This window comes from Thermomyces dupontii (genome assembly GCF_041956625.1).
Source record: "Thermomyces dupontii strain NRRL 2155 unplaced genomic scaffold VTN31scaffold_9, whole genome shotgun sequence".
NCBI lineage: Eukaryota > Fungi > Ascomycota > Eurotiomycetes > Eurotiales > Trichocomaceae > Thermomyces > Thermomyces dupontii.
In genome coordinates, this window is record NW_027192315.1 from 50702 (window position 1) to 74759 (window position 24058).

A 24058-nucleotide genomic window follows, 5' to 3' on the forward strand; every position below is an offset into this window, starting at 1 on the left:
CGCAAGAAGTGTACTCCGTACGAGTAAGCGTAGTTACTCCGTACTCGTACAAGTTAGGCCGATCATCAATGCAGCCAGCCTCCAATAATGGTTGGTGGTGACTGACAATGTTGACAATGAGAGACAGACAGCTCGGCAAACTTTGGGATCTATCTTGACTTGGAATCTTTTTGGAAAAATCCGACGATTCGGATCCAATCAATATGAATACTGTAGATTGTTCTGTCTTGTAACCCACAAACCAAGCACTCACTCATCAAGCTGTTCATCTTTGGCCTTGGAATAAGTACAGTACGAGGAAGGACAAGGTGGTTATTGAGAACGACGATCATGATTCCTTTACTTAGTTCTTTATGTCTCACTCATGCTCCAATGCTTCCCTTCCCTGCTGTACTGAGTGCTGGAGTTGAGCTGGAAGGATTTCGTAAACCAGTTGTTTGTCACTCTATCTGTCTGAAACCAATAGCTTCGCTTCCTTGTTGGCCCCTGAATTTAGCGTTGAGCTGAGCATTTTTCAGCAGGATTGGCGATGTTTACTTGAAATACCACTCTGTGATTTTGACGTGGTCCGACCAGGCGGTTCTGATGAGTTTGGCCCGGGTCTTTCAAAGAAATGACTACTGTATGTATGTATATGTATTCTCTCTGTATGCGGGACTGATACAATCCGAGGTTGTAAGTTTGTCACATCGGATGGAGCTTCCCGTGTGGATCGGATGGATCTCTATATATATGGATGGTGGCCGATGATTGGTCCATTCTGGAATAATCTGCTCAAATGGACGCAGATCAAAAACTTCCTCCGCAGAAATGAGCACATTTCCACCAGAGAGGGCATTTTGGGGTAACGGAGTGCTCGCAAGTACTTAATAGCACCATGTCCGGCTCTGAAATCCCGGAATTTGTGTCCCATTCAAAGAACTCCCAGACCGGCGACGCTGGATGGTCTGTTGTTGCGATCCCCAACGCAGAGACACCATAACAGCAACGAACAGCCCAGAGGTTGACCACCATGGATCATTCAGAGCATGAGATGCATACTATGTCGGCCACCTTGACGGCCACGGCCGCAATGGCGTCCATGACGGGCTCTTCGGGCGGCCATTCTGGTGGCCATTCGGGTCATGGGGGTTCAGGAAGCTGCAAGATTTCGGTAGGCAAACCTTCGCCCAGGAAAAAAAAGAAGAAAAAAACAAAAAGAAAGGCTCGCGACATGACACTGACGAATGTCGCGACAGATGTTGTGGAATTGGAACACCATCGATTCATGTAAGTCGCAGAACGCTCATCAGGCCAACGACCGAAAAAAAAAAAAAAAAAAAAAAAAAAAAAAAAAACAGAGCAGGTCGCTAATCAACCTTCCACTTCGCAGGCTTCCTCTCCCGAACCTGGCATATCACTTCCAAGGGCATGTTCGCAGGCTCCTGCATTGGCGTGATCTGCCTGGTGATCTCCCTCGAGCTCTTCCGTCGCCTGTGCAAGGAGTATGATCGATACATCGTCCGCCAGTACCAGCGGAAAATCGCCCAGGAAGCGTCGTTCAGCCGCGCCCAAGCAGCCAGGGAATCGTGCTGTGAACAGGAGGGGGAGAATACCGCCGCAAAAAACAGCAAGTCCCTGTCCCTGACCCCCGGGGTGTGCACCACGGAGGCCTCCCCTGCGCTCCGCTTCCGCCCTACCGTCCTGCAGCAGGTGATTCGCGCCTTCTTGCATATGGTGACCTTTGCGATCGCGTACTTTATCATGCTGCTGGCCATGTATTACAATGGCTATATTATCATTTGCATTTTCATTGGTGCCTTCATCGGCTCCTTTATCTTTTCCTGGGAGAGCTTCACTATCTCCTCGAGGTGAGTTCACACTACTCTACCCTTGGGGAGGGATCTAAAGACTGATGTCTTCATTAGACCTTCAGGAGTATCAGGAGCGGAAGGAGCGACAGTGTGCTGCGGATAAGACACCTACACTGACGATTGTGTACATATTTTAATGATTAATGATGACCTTGCATTCTCAAGAGGGTTTTGTTTGGTTTTCCAATTTTTGTGTTACTCCTAGCTACAATCGAGTACTCCTGAAATCCACTCATATAGAAAGCAAGACCAGCCGCGCGACTTCAACTTCCACAATGTTGAATCAATCGTAGCTGATAATTCATCCACTGCCTTGGCCGTAGCCCGCTGGACATCATCAAAGTAAAAACTGCTCGTTCTCGACCACATCCGATACATCATTAGCACCTCCTCATGCCCCGGGTTAGATTTTCGGTGTCGTCTTTGATGGTCGCCAGGGTCGGCGGGACGAAGTAATACTACTATCAGGTATATATATCGAGAGCACAAAATCTTCGAAACCTTCAAGCTCGCCACACACAACCTGGAAATCCCATCGACTACAGATCCCTGAGACTCACAGTTTACAGAATAGTCTCGGAGTATTACCGAATTTCACTTGCAGAAAGCTTGCTACATTCGCGACTGCTTTTAGCGTTTTCGGTCTGGTTGCTCTGGAACTGGTGTCTTGCTGCTGGTCAAGCCTCCTTCTTCAGACCCGTAGCATCCGTTTCTACGCCAATTCAAGCAAGAATGAAGATGTTCACAGCTAAATGACTCAAGAATAACGCTCTATTCTTGAAGAACTAATTATGCTTGTTTTTGGTGGTCCTTTTGAGATTCGAGCGAGGCATCTCCATGTTGTCGGGGTGCACCTCAGGGAGTGCGGCCATGTGTGTTCCTCAACTTGAGCGAAAACTGAATCCATAGGTATACTCTGTGACACTCTGCTCCAACTGCAATTTACACGGAGTATTGATAAGTAGGCTACCTTTAGTTTGAATTACTGCTATCAGCACAGGCAGTTCAGAAACATCAATTGATGCTGGAACGAGTGGTCATCAAAAGGCATGAAGGCTGCTACAGTAGCACACTGCCGCACGTGTACGGAGTGTAGATGATCCATGATGGATTGGCCCGTGTACTTGAGGAACAGCAGCTCCATCCTGTAAAAATCACCTACAGATCCCAAAACCATAAATTACATTTTGGCGGCATGGCCGATAGTCTGTCGTACCATCTGCCAATACCGTAATAATCAGTAATAATCAGCGTTGCCGGGTTATTACGCCTCTGCTCCCTGGCCCGAAGCCCTAACTGAACGACATAATGTTAGGTTTAATACATAGTTAGTTACCCTAAAACGGCAAAGTGAGTGACTTTGAAGGCCCCAGTGCCGAACAGGGTACATTCATCCAGTCGAGTCCGCGGCGGGTGCACTAAGGCATGTGGGCGTTCCTCCAATGCTCCATCGGCCCAGAAGCCCGCTGTTGGGTCCGATCGAGATCCTCCTAATTGTGTTCCTACTCGCCTACAGTAGAAGTGCATCGATGGAAACTCAACTTGCAGAGTTCCAGTAAATCTCGTGCACCTGATCTAGGTAGTACTGAAGCTTCACCATGGAGACCAGCATAGATCAAATAACACAGAACTCAGCACCAGAACTGTATTTGTGGAGATAGTATAAATCTGACATCACATGAATACCAACAACTCGTACGCCCGGATATGCTAGACGCCTTGACACAAAGTATTATCAAACCGAAAACAATACCTGGGATAATACATGACCAGAAGAGAAAAACGATCCTCTTTATTTCCGGATTCATGAAAGTGCCAGGATAGAAAGCCAATCACAGCCCCCGACGAGGCCTCTTGCTGTCGCTCCCACCACGCATTCCGCCGCGGTCACCACCACCTGGGCCGCTGTCATCACCCATTCGTCCGCGTTTCCGAGGCAGTGAGATAATATTGGAGGACCCTCCGTTGTTACCGCCGCCGTCGCGTATGTATTCCCGGTCTCGACCGTTTCGGTCGCGTAGGCGCTCTCGCTCACGGTCACGGTCCCGCTCTCGCTCTCGCTCTCGCTCTCGTTCGCGTTCGCGTTCGCGCTCCCGCTCACGATCCCGATCCCGATCTCGGTCCCGGTCCCGGTCGCCGCGGTTGCTGCCGCCTGCGGAGTTCCAGCGGCGATTGTCACCCGGCCCGCCTGGCCCACTCGCGGGACCCGCGCTTCCTTGCGCCGATGGCGGACTACGGTGGTGGCGGCTGGGTGGTGCATCGTTGGGAGGTGGTGGTCCTCCGACATCAGGAGGCGGTCGATCGTCACGTTCTTTGCGGTCCCTTCGGCGTGGATCCTCGCGACCGCCTTGTGCGCGACGACGGGACGCTTCCTTCGCTTCGGGTGCGTCGAGGCGGTCCTCTACGACGTCACTTCTGCGGCTGCGATCATGCTCGCGCTCGCGCTCGCGTTCGCGCTCTCGATCCCGGTCTCGTTCTCGGTCTCGGTCGCGGTCGCGGTCTCGGTCACGGTCTCGGTCCCGACCACGCTCACGCCGTTCTTCCAGCCGTCGACTGCTACGACTGGGGTCTTCGTCCCGGCGCGTCTTGTCCACTTCGCGGTCACGATTTCGGTCCGGAATGTTGTCATCGGCCTGACGGCTTTGGCGCCGCGAGTCCATGTCACCACCTTCGCTTCTTCTACCACGCCCAGAGCCACGACTATCTTCCCCATTGGCAATGCCCGGAAACAGCTCTGTTCGTGTTGGGTGTTCTTCTGTAGGACCTGACGTAGTGTTCGGTTCATTTGGTGACCCAGTGTTCCCTCCTTGTCGACCCCTGCCTCGGATCGAAGTACCAAATCCTTGGCGATCCGTCGGACCTAGAGACTGCTGTAACACGGTGTGGATGCCGGCAAAACGCTTATCTCCGCGGGACCGTTCGCCTTGGCTGGTTGAAGTAGAGCCGGGTAGTCCCGGTTGTGGTGGTCCCTGAGCGCCACGCGGCCCAGAAGGAGCAGACATGGGCGCCTGCGACCGATTCACGGCTGCCGATTCACCGCTCGCTTGGAGATTCTTGAGTCTGTCAGGATGGATTGAGGCAGTGTCATTTCTCTCCGTCGCAGGAGCGTCGTGGGATTGGGTATTTCCAGCCGTACTAGGTATTCCGGAGCGGGATGGCGGTCCGCGTTCATTTCCAGGGGTTCCTGGAGTCGAAGGAGGTTGCGACGCTGACACAGCTCGACCACGTCCTGGAGGCGGATTTCTACCTCGGGGCCCCGAGGGAATATCTGTAGGCGCGTCGAGATGCCTAGCTCTTGCGTCCTGACTCAATCTGCCATGCGACATGTCCGGATTCGACCATGAATCTTTTGGCTCGAGGTCTGACCGTCCCAGCCGCTCGCCTCGAGGACCCATCGGGAAATCTTCGTGGCGAGGAGGCGGCCGGCGGTCATCCGGAGGGTATCGGTCCTGTCGTGGGAGATCTTGCCGAACTGGAGATGGATGCGGCCTGCGGTCATCCCTATCGAGTTTGGGAGGTCCTCCACGGCGTTTGCTTTCTTCAATGAAGGCAGCTCGATCTGGATGCTCCCTGATCAGATCCGCACGCTCCACGTGGGGAGGAGGGGGGGCTGGCCGAAGTGGAGGACGCTCTTCCCGGGGGAATGGGTCACTTGGAGGCCGAAGTCGTCCTGAACGATCGGGCTCGAAGTCACGTGGCGGACCACGAGGACCGCGGAATTGATCATCAAACGATGGGGGTCTGTCGCGATCGAGTCGGCCATGGCCTCGATTGTTCATATCATATGACCGCTCACGGTCGATATCACCATGGCGTCCGTACTGAAGATCTCGGCGATCATTTATCGGCTCCGGGGGCCTCGGTAAGCGACTATCATGTCGGAACCCTCGAGGCGGTAGATCAGGTCTGTTTGGGAGACTCGGTGGCAGTCGAGGTGGACGAGGGGATTGCCTGTCGCTGTCGGTCTGCCTTGCTGCCTGGGCCGACCGGCTCTCGTCTGGGGGGCGCGAGCTTGGCCGAGATTGTGCGGGCGATCTCGTTCGATCCGGCTCTGGTTCGGATGCTTTCTGAAGAACGGGGGACGCCGGGCGTGGTGTCTCTACGGTACTTTCCCTGGCTGGTCCCGCTTCCTTCGCGGGCCCAGCAGCCTCGCGTTCCTGGCCCGGAGCAGTTGTCGGAGGTTCGGCCTTCGGCTGAGGCTGCTGCGTCGTCTCAACACGGCTTTCATCGCCCTTCCTATCCTTTGCTTGACCAGTACCAGCGTCTGTCATCTTCACGTCTTCGCCTTGGCCCTCTTCCTGCTTTTTCTCCGCAGCTTGATCCTTGCTCTCCCCATTGATCCTAAGACGGCAGTCAGCAACATTTAAGCTCCCACATACACGCTACAACTCCCTGTTCAAAGGAACACTTACTGCGTTGCCTCGGCTGGTTTGAATTCCGGTGCAGCGGGATTCAACGCTTTCGGCGTGGTCGACTGCGGCCGTGCTGGACGAGACTTACCCTTATCACCAGGCATATTTTCGTTCTGTACTGGTCAGCACCACTGAACTCGTCAATCGAATAGCTCAAATAGAACCTACAATCATAAAAGCCTGCGGAAGCATCCATTTCTTCTCACGTCGGTTCAAGTCGCCGATCAGAGACGCAGCCGGAATTTTCACGTCATCCCGCTTATCTTCCTTGCTCAATGTGTTGACACAGGTGAGCATGTCACGCCCCATCCAGTTAACCGCAGGGAAGTATTGGACGATGGCCTTCAGAACGCTGATGGCGTTCCGGATGTGCATGTATTCGCCTCCGTTCAGGCATGTTTTGAGGGATGAGCAAATGAGACGGTGCCATTTGTAGAGGAGGCGCCGGAAATCTTCATAATCCAGGAAGGTTGTCGGCTTCCCGTCTGCATCGACGTTCATCGCAAAGCCCGGTAGATCTCGCTTGGTCCCATAGGCTTCCTTCTCATACACCGCCTTATCCGCGTGCCAACGTGTCAAATCGTGAAGGACTTCTTTGAGGAACCGTCCGAAATTGTCCGCTTCCTTGGAAGTGCATTGGAAGATAATCGCGGTCAGTCGCTGATCGCGGAACAACTGATCTAGCAAACCGACAGTCCGGAAGTTGGCAGCTCCAGAACTGTGCAAGAATTTGAGCATCTTGAAACAATAGTAGGCGTCGATGGGAGACATGAGAAGCCGAGGCAAGAAGCACTGTTCTAGCAGGGCGATGTTGAGCATGTCGAACTTGCCTCGCATGCCGGCGAACCATTTATCCTTTTCTTTCTGAAGTCGCGCCCTTGTTTGCTCGTATGCCTGTAGATGCCGCTTGTTCTCGGCCAAGAGTCGATCCTGGAGCTCTTGCAAATGCTTCTTCTCCCTCTCTTTCCTCTGTGTACCTGCCAAGCTGATGTCCGACCTATCGTTGGAAATGGTAACGACATTGCGCCTCAAGCGTTCCATTTCATCTTGATACGCTTGAAGCGGAATATGGATATCGTACAGCGACAGTTGCCAGAACGATGTGTAGAAAGGCAAACCGACAACGGAGTAACATTGAGGGTCCAAGACGGGCTTGAGCTCATCCATCAGCTGATGCAAGACAGGGTGCCAAGGGGTATTGTCGGCGCTTGATGTAGTAGGGGTAGCCTCGGCGGGACCATTGGTGGTAAGGGCAGCGTCTTGGATAGATTTGTCGCCATCGGCCTCCTTGTCGGCGATGGTTTGCTCTCCTTCCTCTGGCTTGCCTTGATCATCCGACATCTCCACGTCGCCATCCGAACCCTGCTCCGATTTAGGAGCGCTATCAGTTGTCTTCGACGCCGAACTCTCCTTTGCAAAACGGTTCGCCTCCTCAATCTGCTCATGAATACTATCGCGGCAGATCCAGAATCCTATCTCTGGCTGGACGCCGAACTCGCCAATCAGGCTGGCGAGCCCCGGCACCAGGGCGTCGAATTCGGAAACAGTCAGGTTGCTTCGCAACAGATCCAGGTATTGCGTAAGAATACGGTGGATCTCGTCGAACTTGTTGCCAAGCAGCTTGAGTTCCGCATTCATTTGTGCATCTCGAAAGACACACGTAACGCGCTCCTGGGCCAGGGCAACAAGTAATTGTCCGGCGAGTTTCGAGTCTGTGAGCGACTTCATGAGCCGTCTGGAGGTCATCTTCGATTCGTGTCGCTTATCGAGCAACTGCAGCATTACTCGAGACTGCAGAAGGCTGCCGCCGGCCATCCCTTGAATCTGACTGTCGTTGAAGTTGGTGTCCGTAATGATGCCAGCCATGGAGCTGACCATTTGCTCCAGAACGATCAAATCTGTCGAGTTGCCCCTGCGGAGCTGTTCGAAAACGTATTGGAGGATAGGCGTCGGGTTCATCACTGAATAGCGCTTGAACGCCTTACCAGTAAAAGAGGCGAGGGCATTAAGCCAGCGACTGGTCAGAAGCCCACCTTGCTGGACACGACTCCGACCGGTCTTGCGTAGCGAATTGATGAGCGACCACGTCAAAATATCGTACGCAAGATCAGTGAAGTATCTCACGCATTCCACGATGACATCGATGAAGTTGTCATAGGACTCTATTTGGCTGACCGCAACGTTGATCACGATGCCGGGGTTGGAGTAGGCCACCTTGGCCAATCTTCGAGCAGACGGCTTGATCTCAGTGGCAGCCATTCGCTTGAGAGCATCCTTGGTCTCGGCCGTGGCCAGAGCGAAGGCGGATTTGAGCTCGGGTAGTTGAGACGTTGGCCCGGAGTACCATTCTGTGTACATGTCGTAACGTACAACCCGGGGGTAGAGACGGACCAGATCATATACCTCGTTCACCACTCCGGGATTGAGTTTGGTGAGGCTCAACGCAGGAAGAAGCAGGCGCTTGCAAAGATCCCTCCAGCGAGCCTTATTGGACTCGGAGGGATCCGTGGTGACGGAATGTTTGCCTATCCTGGCGATCTTCGAAAGCAAAAATGGGTCTTGTCCGATCTTTACCCCGGTGACGTTCAGGAATGTTGATGCGAGCGAGAAAAAGTCGTCGACGGTCTGACAAACAGGAATATTGTCGGCCCAGTGGTCCCAATAGAACCGATAGTTGATCCCTTCTTCGTGATCCTCTCGGTCAGGATGCGCCCAGCGAAGCAACTTTCGCGGTTGCGCATCTACTAGTCGCACTTGACCCTTGGGGACGCCGGCCTGGTCCAGACTGGGTACCCGTCTAGCCGCACGCAGATGATCTGCATCCTTCAGGGGGCGAACGTCGTTGTACAATTTGTTCAAACAATGATGAAGTATGCGATGGACGTAATCGGGGAGCTCCGGGCAGAGTTGCATCAGCCACGGGAAGCGACTCAGGATGTACAGGGCATCCGGAATGGCGCCTATTGCCAATAGACTCTTGAGCAGGTCAACCTTCTGTTCCCGGATCTCGGGAGAAGGCTCTTCGTTCTTGGCTGCTTTGTCTGCCTCGGAATCCTTCGCAGATGTTGAGCGTGTCTCAGATTCACGAGCACGACTGACTGACGCAGGAACAGTGTCATCCGGAAGTGCCCCGGCCAACATGAGAGCATTCACGCCACCACCTGGAAGCGCCTTTCGCTCTCTTTCCTTCTTTTCCTCGGTCAATTTAGCCTTCAGTTCATCCATGAGATCATCCGGTCTCCACAGATGAGGATACAGATCACGCAGCGAGATGAAACCGATCTTGATCAAGAGGGCAGCGACCCAGATCAGGTTTTCCGGCAGCACACCAGCTTCTTTTGCATGAGACGAGTAAAAGCGAAGCTTAAATCCCAGGAGCTGAGCAGCAACACGGTTACCCTTCGGAGGCAGGGTCCCGGTTTGCTCGACCCATTTCTTCGTATCTTCATCAGCCTCTGATAAGAAGTCGTTGTTCTCATTTTCGACTGGACGGCGACCCATCTCGAACCAGGCTCGTAACCCAATCTCTCTCACCCTATCCCAGAATTTCCGATCCCGTTCATCGCGGAGATGCGCAAGCTCCTCTTTCTTTTCCTCGTCGATCCCAGTCCATCCTGGGAGTGCCCACATAGGCAGACCTGAATACGGATCATTTTCATCGCAACGTGACGGGTCGGGCTTGGGCCACCATGAACTGGCGCGTAGAAATCTGACAAAGAAATGATACTTTTTCACGAGAACGGCTGCAAACACGTCCAGCGTCACATCGAGGACACGACCAACGTCCAAGTCGAAGGCACCAATCATCGCCTTCACTCGTTCGAAGGTTTCCTCAACAATCTCACTGGACGGTGACTCCGAATTGCTCGTTGTGAACAATTCCGTAACCAGTTTTGAGTACCCTTCCGACTCCTCGCGCAAAAGGTTGTAGTTCGATTGTCGGTATAGGATATTGGTTTGCTTTCGAATACCCATGCGAGTGAAAGTATCGCGGACCAGCCCCAAACCCTGCACAAGATTGGTGTCGAGGCCGAAACGCAGAAGCGCGGGAGGGGCTTGGGTAGCGAAGACAAAAGGCGCCAGAAGGTTCTTGATGGCTGGGTCGGTCGTTGCGTCCGTCTCATCAGCGAGAATGGACAGCGTGTCGAGGAAGAGGGAGCAGGTTTCCAGCTTGCCATCGGAGACCTTGAAAGACTCGGGATCATCTTCCACCGTCTGGTGGACCTCATCTCCAAGGATCTGCTTCACGGCGTCGCCTGCTTCTGCGGGCGGTAATCTCCCATCCAGAACCGACCGAATAACCTCCTGGAAAAGTTTTGACAAGAGCAGTGTGTCTTTTCCCTCTCGAGCCTCTGTACCCAAACCCGCAATCTTAGTTTTCCCTGTCGTCGTCCACTCTGCGACGACATCCTTCGTTACGTATTCGTAATCGTAGAAACTTTTCCCGCCCACTTCCGTGTTCTCGGCCGGTGAAGACGCGGGGGCCGGCGCCGGCGCAGATGCAGGCTGTGCTGATCCTGTAGCAGTCGTGTCGCCGTTCGTCTGACGCTCTTCCGGAGCAGCGGTGGTCTGCGGGGTGGCAGCGGGAGAAGCTTTATCGGTCTCGGCGCTCGGTTGGTTCGAATCCTGCGTTTGAGCACGTCCCGACTGCGACCGCCCACGTCTACTCGGACGTTGACCGCTTCTCCCCCGAGAGTCCCCGACATCGCGACTTCGACTTGGAGACTGAGGATGGCTCTGCGACGCCATGTGGCTCGGTCGGTATGGCGAAGGCCGCTGGCCGTCGTTAGAGTCGCCGGACCAGGATCGCTCGACTCGCTTTCGTTTCCCCACCGACGGCGGAGCCATGGTGCCCTCGCTTGGGAGGATCTATACGTGGTAAAAAGGGTCGAATTCGCAGTCAAGATGGAGCTGACTGACGGATTGGGCTTTTGGCGTGCGGGCGGTCTGAGTTAGCAGGCGACGAATGCAGAGATCGCGAAGGAAAACGGCCGACATACCAATGACTCCGGCTCATGACGAGAGCGGACAAAGAGAGATGGCAATAAAGACAGAAAGAGGGCCCCAGATGCTGTCTATTGTTGCTCTTTCACGCGAACAGGTTTGCGAGGAGCTTTGCTGCTGAGCGCCAAGCCTTCAAAGGTGATGATTATGTCATCAAAGCAGGTGGTTAATTACGTAATCGGCCCGAATCGACAACTGTCGTAACCTCACCGGAGAGGCCATGACTGGTCTTCGTAGGAAGAGCTTACAACGTGGAACAGACAACGATTGTGCTCGTATAATCACGGCGAGTTTAGATAGAATGACGCAGTCATATTATTTGAAATATATCGTCAATGTGCTATGCACACTCTAGCATCTCGGAAGTTGGAGTTCTCGTAGGAGCATTTTAACATCATAGTACTCTGTATGTACAGGTTCCCACGGTGGAGATTCTCGATGCCAATGGGAAGGATGAGATGGCATCGGGTAGTGACACTCGGACCCGGTCCGTCGCGTCGAAAACGGAAAGCAGTTGGATGCTTTCCTCAGGGTGGATGTAGAGAGCACGGGGACACGAGACAGTTGGATGCTCGTCTGCTCTCGTCGATATACCAAATCGTCACGAGTTGGAGCTTTCTTGCGAGATGGCTGAGCTCGCAATGGCTCCCTGACGCCATTCGACCGGAAGACACCACTCCGGCTTCAAGGATCAAGGCGACGGATTATCGATCCAACACATGGCGGCTACCAGGCAGTGAGATCTTCAACTTCTGCTTCGCCAAAGGTGCTACTTTTGGTGAGCTGGCCGACAGTGGCAGGCTCCGCCTTGCCAGCTCCGTCGGACGTGGACATAATGTCTGGTAGCACCTCCCAGAAGAATTCCAGGATATATCGATTGACCTGCTCGAACTGGAGCAAGAACGCATCGTGACCTTCGGGGCTGTCGATCTTCTTCAGCCGTGAATCGGGGATACCAGCAGCAAGCTCCTTCTGCTCCTCGAAGGTGAATAATCCATCGCTTTCGATACCCATTACGAGAGCCGGTTGCTTGATTTGCGATAGAGCGTCCTTGACCGGAGTTGGGGATTTCGGATCCACGCGGTTGCGCGAGACATCATGAGTATCAAGCTTACGAGTGATTGAGATGTAACAGTTGCTGTCGAACCGCTTCACGAACTTCTCGCCCTGGTAACGGAGATATGACTGCGCAGAAAAGTACGTCGTGATGGGTTTCGAGGCCGGCGCATTGGTGGACGAGGCGGGTGAAGCTGGGGCGGTGAACTGCATGGTGCCGTTGAATTGGGGATCGGTAAAGGTAACTTCCGATGGAGATTTCGGTTGCGGTGAGCCGGGTGTGCTCGAGGGGTGGGACCTTGTACTCTTGTGTCCCTCGTTGTGAACAGCCCAATGCTCGTTCGGAGGGGTCGGCAATCGTGGCGTGCCATTAACCTTCTTGTGTTTAGATGGATCCGGCACGTTCCGGCCGAAGCGCGACTCGAAAGAGTTCCGACTCCGATAAGTTAGGAGAGCCGACATCCGAGCCGCGCCGAGCCCGGTTGCCGGCGGATCCTCGAACGAGTAGTAGCCATCCTCGTACTTTGGATCACTGTAGATAGCCTGTCGTTGCGCTTCACCCCAGCTGATACACCAGGCGGAATGACGGGCTGAAGTCGCAATGGGAACGATAGCACGGACATAGTCCTTGCCAAAGTAAGCATACTCCAGGGTGAGCATGCCTCCCATGGAGCCGCCGACAACGGCAGCAATCTGCTTCACGCCGAGGTCGTCTAGGACAAGCTTGTGAATTCTTTTCAAGTCAGCAGTCCGTTTCGTCACTCCAAAGGGTTTCAAGACGCAGGAACATACCTTACATCGTCCCGGATGGTCGTCAAGGGAAATTCCGGCCCGTACCGGCCCTTTGCGGGATCACCATCTTTGTAGGTCATTGCGCTTGCCGATCCATACGGGCTTCCCAGACTGTTCAGGCACACGACGAAAAACCGCGTGACATCGAACGCATGCCCAGGACCTCCTAGCAAGGGACCCCACCAATCTGCCACATCCGCGCTGCCACTCAAGGCGTGACAAATGACCAGTGCATTATCCCCGGTGGGAGACAGCTTCCCTCTTGTGGTATATGCGACGGGAACGTTGTACAAAGTCACTCCGGACTCAAGCGTAAACGATGGGATGATGGCAATCTCTTGGTCGCGGATCAGCTTCGAGAATGGATTTTCCGGCTGCGATGTGATTCTCTCTACGGGATTTAGTCGCTGGTCCAGCAGGACTTGGGGAGGTACTACTGACGGTATTTGTATTTGGGAGCAGTCTCAGCGCTGGCGCCGGACCTGACGCCGTCTTTCTCGCTCATGGCGAACAATGGTCACCTCCGATCAGGAGCAAGCTATTCCAGCGGCTCGATCATCAATGAGAAGAGGGATCAGGGTGGAAGACGGCCATGCCATGGTAGCGGGGAAATTTTCTGCTCTCTTCCCAGAGTCCTTCATGGAGCCTCGAATGGGCCAATCACTGCAGAGGACGATTGCATCATTTCGCTGCAAAAAGCAGGCGGTGATGATTCGTTCTAACCAAATATGGCACTTTGCGTAGAATTTCAGTATTTTGTGCCTGAGGCACGATTCAGGCAGCTCATCCAGGAACCCCAGATCTACGTCTCCAATCCAACTGCTGCTCCGGCAGAGCTCCCTCATCCCAGAGGAGGCAGAGAAGCGAATTGATCATGTGATTTCTGAACCCTGAACCCTGGGCTCTCAACAAAGCAGGAGCACACCCACAGCGGCTCTTTCCTGGCCTGCGACCCTGGCGCTCTGCCCCTTGGAGCCTTCGAGGCCGGAATCCAGCGGCCGTTAATGTCTTCTAAGAACAATCGGGCCATGACCAGCATATCCTCCCAAAGCATAGAGTATTTACTTAGTACTTAGTGATCTAGAAGCACCCACACTGTCTCTCGTTTATCTCAAGCCATTCTACATGTTTAGGACCGGTTTCTTCATTCCCATGTCTCTGGAGGCCCTTCCCGTTGAGATCCTTCTTCTGATCGCTGAGAACCTCGACATAGACAGCCATATTACCTGGGCAAGGACTTCATCCCACTTCCTGCGGGTTCTAGCGGGCAAGACACTCTATAGGCGTGTGCAACAAGTCAACTGCGTCGGGTATCTTGCCAGGACGATCATTTGTAACAACTTCTGCGCATTTCGGAAACTACTTGGACGATGCAGCGACGTCAACCAGTTGGACACGGTAGGGTGCGGGGATGCATCGGGTGACACAACTCTCCAGAAGACGACCCTGCTGCACCTCGCGGTTGAACTGGGCCGCTACAAAATGGTGCATCGGTTACTCAAAAAGGGCGCTGATATCTTCTCCGTGGACGATGCAAAACACACGCCTTTGCATGTGGCGGCCCGTTACGGCCAGTTCAAGATCGCGAAACTGCTGTGTGAATACGGCGCTCCTGTATCCGCGGAAATTGGCGCGACGAGCGTGACCGCTCTGGACTATGCAGTGGCCAGTAACCATGCCGCATTCGTGGAACTGCTTCTCGGGTACGGAGCTCGCAGTGACCGCCCGGACACTTTGAAGCATGCGGCGATCACCTACTGCAAATCCGGAGACCCGACGATTCTCATCATGTTGGTTGCGGCGAACAAGCAGTCCAAAACGCTGAAAACGCGAGCCGGACTGTTGGCCTTATGTGGCGCCATAATGCATGGCCATATGTGGGTGGCACAATACCTGGTTAATGCCGGCGTCGAGCCTCGTCTGCGCCGACGACTACACCTGGGAATTCCACGTGCCCAGCAGCTCTCAGTTCTAAAGAGCGATCAGGACATCATGTTTCTCATCAAAGACGGCAACATTTTCTGCGGCGAATGAGGGAGGTTCGAGGGAAACAGTCGTTCTTTGAGCAATCGGTCAATTTCTTAGCTTTCGTCAACGCCCAAGTCGCTGTGGTTGTATGACTTACGAGTATGGATGTGTCTGGAAGCATTTCGGACACTCATCCCCGTCATCATTGGGGTGATTGACTACAGTTCTGTAGTTTGATCCATTCTACGTTATAATAATGAATCATGCAGAGGCACAGTTGCAATAAGCACTTGCTTCCGTTAACCCTAGATTTTTCTTGCCTAAGGCATCAACGTACGAGTACGAAGTACGGAAGACCACGCTATGCCAAGACCCTAGGCTTGATTGGGGTTAGGGCGTTATTGGAACGACATCATCGACGCGTGTGATGCGACTCGTGAATTCTCCCGACAGTTCATGGAACGACCTTTCTCGACGAGGAATCCGCATTGTATTCCGAGCATATGCGCCCGTTTGCACGCCATTCGTTGAGATCCATCACCCGCGCTCCACCATGCCGGACTACACAAAATGGAAGGTCGTCGACCTGAAAGCGGAGCTAAAGCGCCGCGGCATCCCGCAGACCGGATTGCGGTTGAAACAGGAATTCATCGATAAGCTTGTGGAGCTGGATGCGGAGGCCGAGAAAGCGAGCACTCCAGCGCAAGAGTCAAAGGAGCCAGACCCTGCCGAACAAGACGCCTCTAAAACCCAAGGGCGGGAGCCCGAGGTAGAGGACGACGCGCGGAACGAGGGAAAGGAGACAGAAGTGGCCAATGCTGATGCTCGTTCCGAGGTCACTTTGTCAGAGGAAGAGAAGGAAGATGCTGGACAAGAACGTACGGGCGCCAATGCTCCTGAACAGGAGGTCGGCGCGAAACCAGAACCTGAGAAGAAAGGAGATTCCGGGAAAGAAAACGCGGGCACTATCGCGGCTGAACGGGAACTCGACGCTGGACAGGTGGCTGTCGAGGATACAATTCAGCGTAAAGAGGATGCAGAAGATCTCTCAGAGCCAACAGAGCCAGAGAAGGTAGATGATACGCTCAAGCGAAAACGACGAAGTGGAAGCCCTGCACCTTCCGCTGAGACCATCAAGAAAGCAAGGACGGAGAATCATGATCCTCGGGTTGTCATGAAAGAGGACGTCGGCGAGGATGCTTCGGAGCTGATCGAAAAGCCTATTGCAGCTGCAGAAGGCGAGAGTCACGGCGAATTTGCCAAGCCTGAATCCCAACCCGCAGGCGCGGAAGAGGAACAGAAAGATAAGCAAGAGCCTCCTCAAGATAAGGAACGAACAACACCTCCAGTACAGGCTCGACCAGACGCTCGATTCAACGAGCTCCGTCAGCCCGCTCAGAAAAGACAACGGGTCCCAACGCCGGTGCAGACACCGGCCGAGGAAAATCGCAGCGTTGAGCCAGCTTTGCACCCGGCGACCAGGGCTATCTACGTACGCAACCTAATGAGACCTCTTCAGCCTGCCATACTGAAAGACTTTCTTATCTCAATTGCATCGTGCAATGGTGACCCGGCGGAATCCGACTTGCTTTCCGATTTCTTCCTCGATGCGATACGTAGCCATTGTTTTGCCCGCTTCTCTGACGTGTCTGGTGCGTCGCGGGTTCGGACTGCTCTTCATGGAAGAGTGTGGCCAGACGAGCGGGATCGGAAACCACTCTGGGTCGACTTCATCCCCGAAGATAAAGTCGAGGAATGGATTCGGGCGGAGCAGGAATCCGAGTCCAAGTATCGAGGGAGAGTGCGATGGGAGGTTACCTACGAGAAAACAGACGACTGCGTTGTGGCCGAGTTACGCGAGAGTCGTGGCCCGGGAACCAGACCTTCAGGTCGCCCAGAGCCGCGTGGCGATGTGAAGAATGCAGCTCGCCGTGCGAGCCCCAAGGGTGAATCCTCGCGCCCACGCACCGTGGAGCAAGGATTCAAAGCGCTCGACGAACTCTTCCTCTCTACAAAAACGAAGCCAAAACTCTACTACCTGCCCGTTTCTCGCGAGGTGGCAGAGCAGCGCCTGGCGCAGTTTGCCAAGTTGGCACGCGGCCGGGCCCGTCGCCGAGGAGGGGGTGGTGACGACCTGCGACGAATCACGTTTGAAGATGGGGATGTGTTTGTCGACGGGGGACCAGAGTATAGCAGGCCGCCGCCTAACCGTGCTGGACGCCGTGGCGGGAGGAATCGACGATAGAGGATAGTTGATAATGTTGGGTCGTTTCGTGTTTGGGCATCAGGTTTGGGTCCTGGGGGTTGTGTTTGTAATTATACTCGCAGATTCTTAGTAAAATCTGTATACTTAGGTTCGAATGGGCAAATTGGAGAAACTAATGAAACTTGTAGTTATAAAAAGTCCTCTGCCGAACTCAGACAAGATGGCAATGCTTCGCAGGGGCATAGATAAATTCCCTTGCATTGTCTTCCCGATCCCTGAGTGAAGGATAGCATAAGAAAGCGAAAAATAGCACAGATCATATTGGCAATTACCCATTCCTCGCCACCCTGACATCAACTACTCCGAAGAACACATCTTCAAATCTTTTTTCGTTGCATGAATTTTAGCATCCCTCGCTGTCGCTGATGAGGATCGGCCCCTTGCTCTGGAGCTACTTAACAGTTTACCAATCGGAACATTTCCAGTGACGCTAATATCGCCAAGAGAAGCTTGGCGATCGGTGCAAAGTCACTAGCACCGCCAAATAATTTCTCCGTTCCGAAGTATGTTCACATTCTTCATGAATTCTCTTCGATGATTCTACAATAAGCCGGATAGCCCCCATTGCAACTCGTTGCGATGGTGAATTTTCGTACGCAGTACAGTGCAACTCATGACTACAAGGACTTGGAATGGTAGTGCCAGGCATAGAATTACCCAAGGTCGCTCTATCGACGTTTGTTTCATTGTGGAAGTAGATGGACTTTTGATTGTGCGGGAGAATTTCAGAGGTTGAATCGTTCGTTACGTTGACGGGTTTGCTGAATTCTGGTTCTCCCTATCCAGTCACTGCCATGCTCGTACTTACTACTTCGTACTATGCAACATAAAAACAAGCCCAAATCATCCAGACTATTAAGTAAAGTCGCGCCGCCTCGAACCAGACAGGATGAATTCAAATAGTACAAGTCTCTTTCCACTCCACGCCTCTGGCTCGCTTAATAACAATCCAGTGAATAATGCGGCTGCTTTGGGGCCCTTTCACCACTTTTGTACCACTACCCAGCGCATAACGTCCTGCTCACGAGAAGCAGAGTTCCAAATCTTACTCAGTTTACCTGCCTCCATGGTCCTCTCGGCTATTCGGGAAACAATTTTCAGGTCTTGCAATGATCCACGCCGCGAAACTGTCAACAAAAACCCAGAAATGGTATGGGATGGGTTAGGTTGTCGCTAGCTGCATCGAGCCCTAGATTTCTCCTGGTATATGAATCAGCGCAGTAGTCAGTCCTCTTACTGTCGAGTATGGAACTCCTCTTTCATCCGCGACAATTCGGCATGTCAACTCAGGATATGGATCGACATTCAGATACATGTCGGACAAGATGCATAGCCCAGAAAACATGAAATGTCACCAAAGTGACAATAACCCATGCAATACGCAGGTATTCCAAATGCGAGGACACTCATTCTGCCTGCAGGTAAGAGTCCATTAATCATAATGCAGCACCCATAGGCGCGATTGACAGACGGCGGAAGATACTTGTACTCACCCCTTCCCCGAAATTTCTGTTCCTGATTTTGATGTATGGGAACCCCTAGGGGATGCTGTGATCCCGATGATCACTTTGGGTTTTTCTAGCGTCCGCATGTTTGCCAAACAAGGTGAGTCAGTGCATCAACATGCGAAAAAAGGCGTTCCGAAACAAGAGATGCGAATGTTACTCTGCTTCCTATAAAGGCATAGAGGCAACTTGCAAGAACATCGAGGATAACAAGCTGACAGAAAAATTAGAAAAGAAAAGTGATTGTCCTATAGGTACTCTCGCGGAAGGAATGGCGCCTTCTGTCAGTATGGCTATGCCTTGTGGATTGATTCTCCTTTAACAGTCAGTGCCACTTTCTGACCCAAGCCCTAGGTGACGAATGAGATCGTAGTGGTCGACGAACCTAAATCAAGGAAAGCAACAAGGGAATCAACTGATGCCAAATTCTTCAGTCTATTGGGCGAAATATATGATCATTTTCTAGGACTGCAGATAAATTATATGAGAGACCTTTCAGCAGAATCCCTCAGATCAGAGTCTGCAAGCTTCATGGAGGAGGATTGATTGCGAAGCTTTTATGCGCTTCGACGGTGACGCCAACTTGGGAGAGTATCCTATCGAACTCAGGAAAATCGTCCTTGCGGCGCTGATTGCAAAAGTCTGGGAGGTAGCTCCCGTGTTCCAGAATGATCCGGCTACAACCCAAGGACAGCACTCCTTTCTTCCTGTCCAAGGTCCTTTTACTTCCCCTGAATTCCACTAAGGCAACAATGAACTAAATTCAACAGAGTCACTGGGAAAGAATGTGGCAGCTAATAATAACCCTAAGTGCCGGGACTTAAAACGTTTTGGCGACCGAAAGGACGCTTTCGAAATCTGTCTGCTAATAGGCCAACAAATGGCATATCATAATCGCCCACTTTCAGAAAAGAACGATATCTATGGCCATTCCCACCTCGACTTCTGGAGCCCGGGAGTTAGTGATATCAGTGCCAGGAAACACAAACTCGCATCCAAAGAGGGTTATCTGGGTATCCATGCGGTCGACATATTTGCCAGTGCCTATTGTGGCTACAAAAAAAGGAGACGAGAAACAATCCTGTGCTCCGTTCAAAAGCGAACATGCAAACATCATCCGGAGTCATGGATCCGGGTACATTGTGCATTATACAGAGGGGGCGCTAGGACCTGGTTGGGTTCAAATGCAAGTGTGTACAGAATGGAAGAAGGCTGTGTAGAACATCACACAAAGGTTTGTTAGCAACCTGAACTTGACGAACAGCAGGGACTGGTCATGTGGCGTTTGAACGAGCCTTTCTGCCAGCATCAGATCCATTTTTGACATGCCCACAATGCGCAAAAATCTCGATGGTTTCCGCAGAACACCAGAGCATCGTGCTGCTTCTGAGAATATAAACACCCGGGCCCTTTTACTCCTTGCCCAAGCTTGGTCGCTCCACAACACCCAAACTAGCACATTCAAGGAACTGGATTGCCCATCGTTCAGCCACCGTGTTGGTTGAGCACTGGAACTATGGAAAAGTTGTAGCCTTCCACCATCTAAATGAATTCCTATGTCGGGTGTGTAGGCAAGGTACTGGATAGGGACCAAGTCAAAGATTAGCATCCTGAAAGAGATGCCTGATTGAACGTAAAAAGTGTCTAAGTTACTGGTCCATCGAAGAAAACATGACCTGCGACCGTCACGAGATTCATGGAAGATCCATGTCCTCATCCATCATCCATCCTTGACCATCCTTTCGCGTCCCCGGAGCTCCGCTTGTAGTGACGTGGACTGCCGGATCGACTCAATGACTGCGGATTTCTTGCCGAGTTCCCGCATGCTCTGAATGTTCTCGCCTAGCTTGCCAAGAAGCGAGACGAGCGCGACGTCATTCTCCTGTGCTAGGGACTCTCGGGCAAAGGATTCTGGATCCTGGGGGTTAAGCAGGGAAAGGCCGGAGAGGAGGGAGGCGATGTTACGGAGGATAGGGTAGGAAACTTTGCTATTTGCGGGGCCAGCCGACGACGCGGCTGTTTGGAAGGATGGAGGGAGGCTTTCAAGGTAAGATTTGATGAGTCGGATGCGGGATTCCAGCGTCTTGATTGCGTTCAGTCGTGTCTCCAGATTCGCAATCACTGCGGAGGGACCGTTAGTAAGTTCAAGTTGGGTAAAATCGAGCGAGACTTACACTCCTCGTCCTCTGGTGACAATGTCGCCGTTTCTTTCTCTTCTTCTTCCGGCTTCTTTCCTTTCTTCTCCACTGGCTCCGCCGCCCTTTCCACCGCCGTCGCATTTCCTGCACCGCGGGCTACATGGTCGACGCCAATCATTTCCGCGTCGCCTGTTACTACAGAATATGGAAGCTCTCGAAATCGAATGTGGACACCCTGTGCCTCCCCATCCACTTGCATTGCCCCTTCTGGGTCTGCGGCATTTTCACCTTCAAAGACAGTCTCGTAAATTGTGAGCGGAAGCTTTCCTGAACTTGCAGACGATGATTGTAGGTCTGATGGATGGAATGCCAGCAATATGGCAGATTCATTATACTGCCGGAGGATATGGCGGTGGATCGCGAGCTGCGCGGTTTCTGGACCGGATGGGGGCGTCACCGTGAACCATCCCACCAAGTCCAATGGCGGGGATTTGTGTACATCTTTGACTGTCCATCTGTAAGCCAACTGCCTTCAACGGACCTCAAGGAACTCTCATACACTGCCTCACTCGCTCCTCGAACCACGCATCGTGGAGCTGAACCTCCCCGTTCTGGTCTCGTATTGTCTGGCATTCAAACGCATATTCTAAACTGATCTCTCGCCCTTGATGCTGACCCAGTAGCGCCCCAACAACTGGCCCTTGATGTTGTCGTGCGGCATGTCTAGTGATGTGATCGGAAATGGTGAGCAGGACAAGGGGATGGAGGGCGGCATGAAGGCCGGAATCTGACGGCTTTGTCGAAACTAATGAATTTGGCGGCGTGTCCGCCATTTTACATGGAGTCGGAGAGATCGCCTGACGCAGCTCAGATCCAAGGTTCCAATTTATCGCGGTTAAGAGAATCGGAGTCAGCGGAACGGCATCGCATGAAGGCGGTCATGCGGTTCATGTAGTCTACATACCTGATAAGGAAGTATTTGCTTGGTTTGCATTCAGCTCCCCGCAATGAAAGCTGCCTGGAATCATGCTGATACAAAGCGGCGCGAAGCTTCAAGTTTCGGATGTGCTGCTCATCGACAGAAGTCCCGGAACTCATGGCTGTCCCATCCTCATTTCCAGCGGTCAAAAAGAACCTCGACGAGATCTTGGCGGATCCGTCGAGGGATCTAGACACCGTCTCCATCGAAAAGCTGAAGCTTGAAATCACAGAAAACACGGATCCTGCAGTTCCCGCAACGCTTCTGTCGCAGATCGCTCAAGTTCTGCCGGTGCTGCAAGAGGATCCGACGCCTATCACAACATTGGGAATCAGAGCGGCCGCATTTGTCGAGTTTTCCGACCTACAAGCGATCAAGCCGCCAGTCGATCTCATTGCAGGCATCAAAGCTCCGTCGCCTCCAGTCAATTTGCTGGCCTTGTCCTTGCTAGGCAAAGCAGGTCGAACGCCAGGTGATGCAGCTATCGTTGCTGGAAACTCGGCCCTGGTAGCCTCGCTTGTGGAGCTATGGCTGACAACCTCCAGCACGGACGTTGGTCAAGCCGCGTTTGATGTTCTGTGGTCACTCCTGGAGGTGGATCATTGCGGGATAGAGACAGATGGGGGGGATGGCAACAAAGCAGCCGGGCAGGGTTTGCTGTGGCGGAGGATCTTTTCCGATCGGGATGTCTACGGCCTGCTTTACTCCAATTGCAGTCTTGCCACGGGAACATCAAGCCAATTGTCAAATCGCGACAAATCAGTAGCTCAAGGGCGGCTGATGGATTTTGTGGTGAAAGCAGGAGCCCTTCGCTGGGACCTCGTCTCCTCTTCGCAAATACAAGACATTGAATCTGGCTATGAGACCGACTCTCTGCTTCACTTCGCTGCCTGCCGCATGATTGACACCCGCGACGTGTTGATGCGCATGACACAATTGAATTTCTTCCGTGAGTTGATCCAGATTGGCGCACCTGGTCTCAATTCTGGGAACTCGTCAGTACATTCGTCTCAGGCTCTAGATTTTCTTGTCGATCAAAAGTTACACCAACAGATGTTGGAGTACTTCCTTGATCCGTCGCAAATGGACTCGATTGATGCTCAGTTTCTGTCCAATCCCGTCATGGCTTATGTTTCGCAATATGCGCAACTTTATCCAAATCATCTCCTGAGTTCCTCACGAGACGTCTTGAGCAGGATGTTGACCCGAATTCACCAATCGTTCCAAATCTCTTCGGCCCAGTGGATGCAGCACAGCGCGCCAATTGGAGAGTTGACTGTTCTCGGATCTTTACCGAGAATGCTATTACTGAACGCCCCAGCGCATGTCAACCCGTTGCACTCGATCCCTACAAATGTCGCTCGCAGGGAGTGTCTGAATACTTTTTCAAGGATTTTTCATGGACCGACTGAGATTTCTAAATTCATAACCAACAACCCCACTGATGCGTACAAAGAAGCTGTGGCAGCACGGATCCTCTACTTTACGTTTATAAACGACCACCAGAATTTCTGGCAGGATGTTGCCAACGCCGCTGACATGGTGGCACTTGCAGATGTGGCACTCTCGGGAATCGGCCTGGTCAAAGCGGTAATCACCGCAAACTGGAAGACATTGTCGGACGAGGACGCCAAGCGAACTGTCGAGTCCTCACCCTACAAACTTCCGTCTGAGAACGAGCTTCTCAGTCGAACGGCGTCATCGACACAGGGAATTTTGCCAACTACTGGTCCGTGGGCTCTCCTAACACCTCCAGCGTTGACAACGGTGCTTCCATACTTGTTCAAACCGCCGCGGTCGTACCACGAGTTTGTGTCTGGAGGCGCCGGAGACACCGAGAGCAATGTCTGGCGAGTGGCCACTGCCAAGTACGACGCCTTGGTTGCTCTACACGACGCCCTCAAAGGATCAACTGTTCAAGTGGAGAGTGCCGAGGATATCCTTCGGACGTTGGCTCAGCGCGTTCAACAGGGACCAATGGGACCGGCGAGTCAAGTGGGAAACAGAGTGGAAACATTAGGAGCGTAATTCGAACTCTGTATTATCTTACGGAATGATCAAGGCCTAGACCTTTACATTCGAGCA

General features: G+C 52.8%; 7 protein-coding genes across 7 annotated transcripts; 4 read left to right on the top strand and 3 right to left on the bottom strand.

Annotated features, from left to right (window-relative positions):
* Positions 1 to 1012: 1012 nt before the first annotated feature.
* On the top strand, positions 1013 to 1956 carry VTN31DRAFT_7214 (uncharacterized protein; the record flags this gene model as incomplete). The annotated part of the gene is made up of 4 exons (XM_069407911.1): positions 1013 to 1153; positions 1239 to 1269; positions 1373 to 1850; positions 1908 to 1956. 4 exons carry the CDS (start codon positions 1013 to 1015, stop codon positions 1954 to 1956), a joined length of 699 nt encoding a protein of 232 aa, XP_069257712.1.
* Positions 1957 to 3685: 1729 nt separating this feature from the next.
* Positions 3686 to 11113, bottom strand: VTN31DRAFT_7215 (uncharacterized protein; the record flags this gene model as incomplete). Its single annotated transcript, XM_069407912.1, has 3 exons — positions 3686 to 6194; positions 6266 to 6378; positions 6434 to 11113. 3 exons carry the CDS (start codon positions 11111 to 11113, stop codon positions 3686 to 3688), a joined length of 7302 nt encoding a protein of 2433 aa, XP_069257713.1.
* An 882-nt stretch (positions 11114 to 11995) lies between these two features.
* VTN31DRAFT_7216 (uncharacterized protein) lies at positions 11996 to 13622 on the bottom strand (the record flags this gene model as incomplete). The annotated part of the gene is made up of 3 exons (XM_069407913.1): positions 11996 to 13058; positions 13118 to 13508; positions 13559 to 13622. The coding sequence occupies 3 exons, from the start codon at positions 13620 to 13622 to the stop codon at positions 11996 to 11998; spliced, it is 1518 nt and encodes a 505-aa protein (XP_069257714.1).
* A 647-nt stretch (positions 13623 to 14269) lies between these two features.
* On the top strand, positions 14270 to 15151 carry VTN31DRAFT_7217 (uncharacterized protein; the record flags this gene model as incomplete). The annotated part of the gene is made up of 1 exon (XM_069407914.1): positions 14270 to 15151. One exon carries the CDS (start codon positions 14270 to 14272, stop codon positions 15149 to 15151), a length of 882 nt encoding a protein of 293 aa, XP_069257715.1.
* A 487-nt stretch (positions 15152 to 15638) lies between these two features.
* VTN31DRAFT_7218 (uncharacterized protein) lies at positions 15639 to 17330 on the top strand (the record flags this gene model as incomplete). Its single annotated transcript, XM_069407915.1, has 1 exon — positions 15639 to 17330. One exon carries the CDS (start codon positions 15639 to 15641, stop codon positions 17328 to 17330), a length of 1692 nt encoding a protein of 563 aa, XP_069257716.1.
* Positions 17331 to 20576: 3246 nt separating this feature from the next.
* Positions 20577 to 21827, bottom strand: VTN31DRAFT_7219 (uncharacterized protein; the record flags this gene model as incomplete). The annotated part of the gene is made up of 3 exons (XM_069407916.1): positions 20577 to 20977; positions 21031 to 21501; positions 21554 to 21827. 3 exons carry the CDS (start codon positions 21825 to 21827, stop codon positions 20577 to 20579), a joined length of 1146 nt encoding a protein of 381 aa, XP_069257717.1.
* Positions 21828 to 22057: 230 nt separating this feature from the next.
* On the top strand, positions 22058 to 24001 carry VTN31DRAFT_7220 (uncharacterized protein; the record flags this gene model as incomplete). Its single annotated transcript, XM_069407918.1, has 1 exon — positions 22058 to 24001. The coding sequence occupies one exon, from the start codon at positions 22058 to 22060 to the stop codon at positions 23999 to 24001; it is 1944 nt and encodes a 647-aa protein (XP_069257718.1).
* Positions 24002 to 24058: the final 57 nt, after the last annotated feature.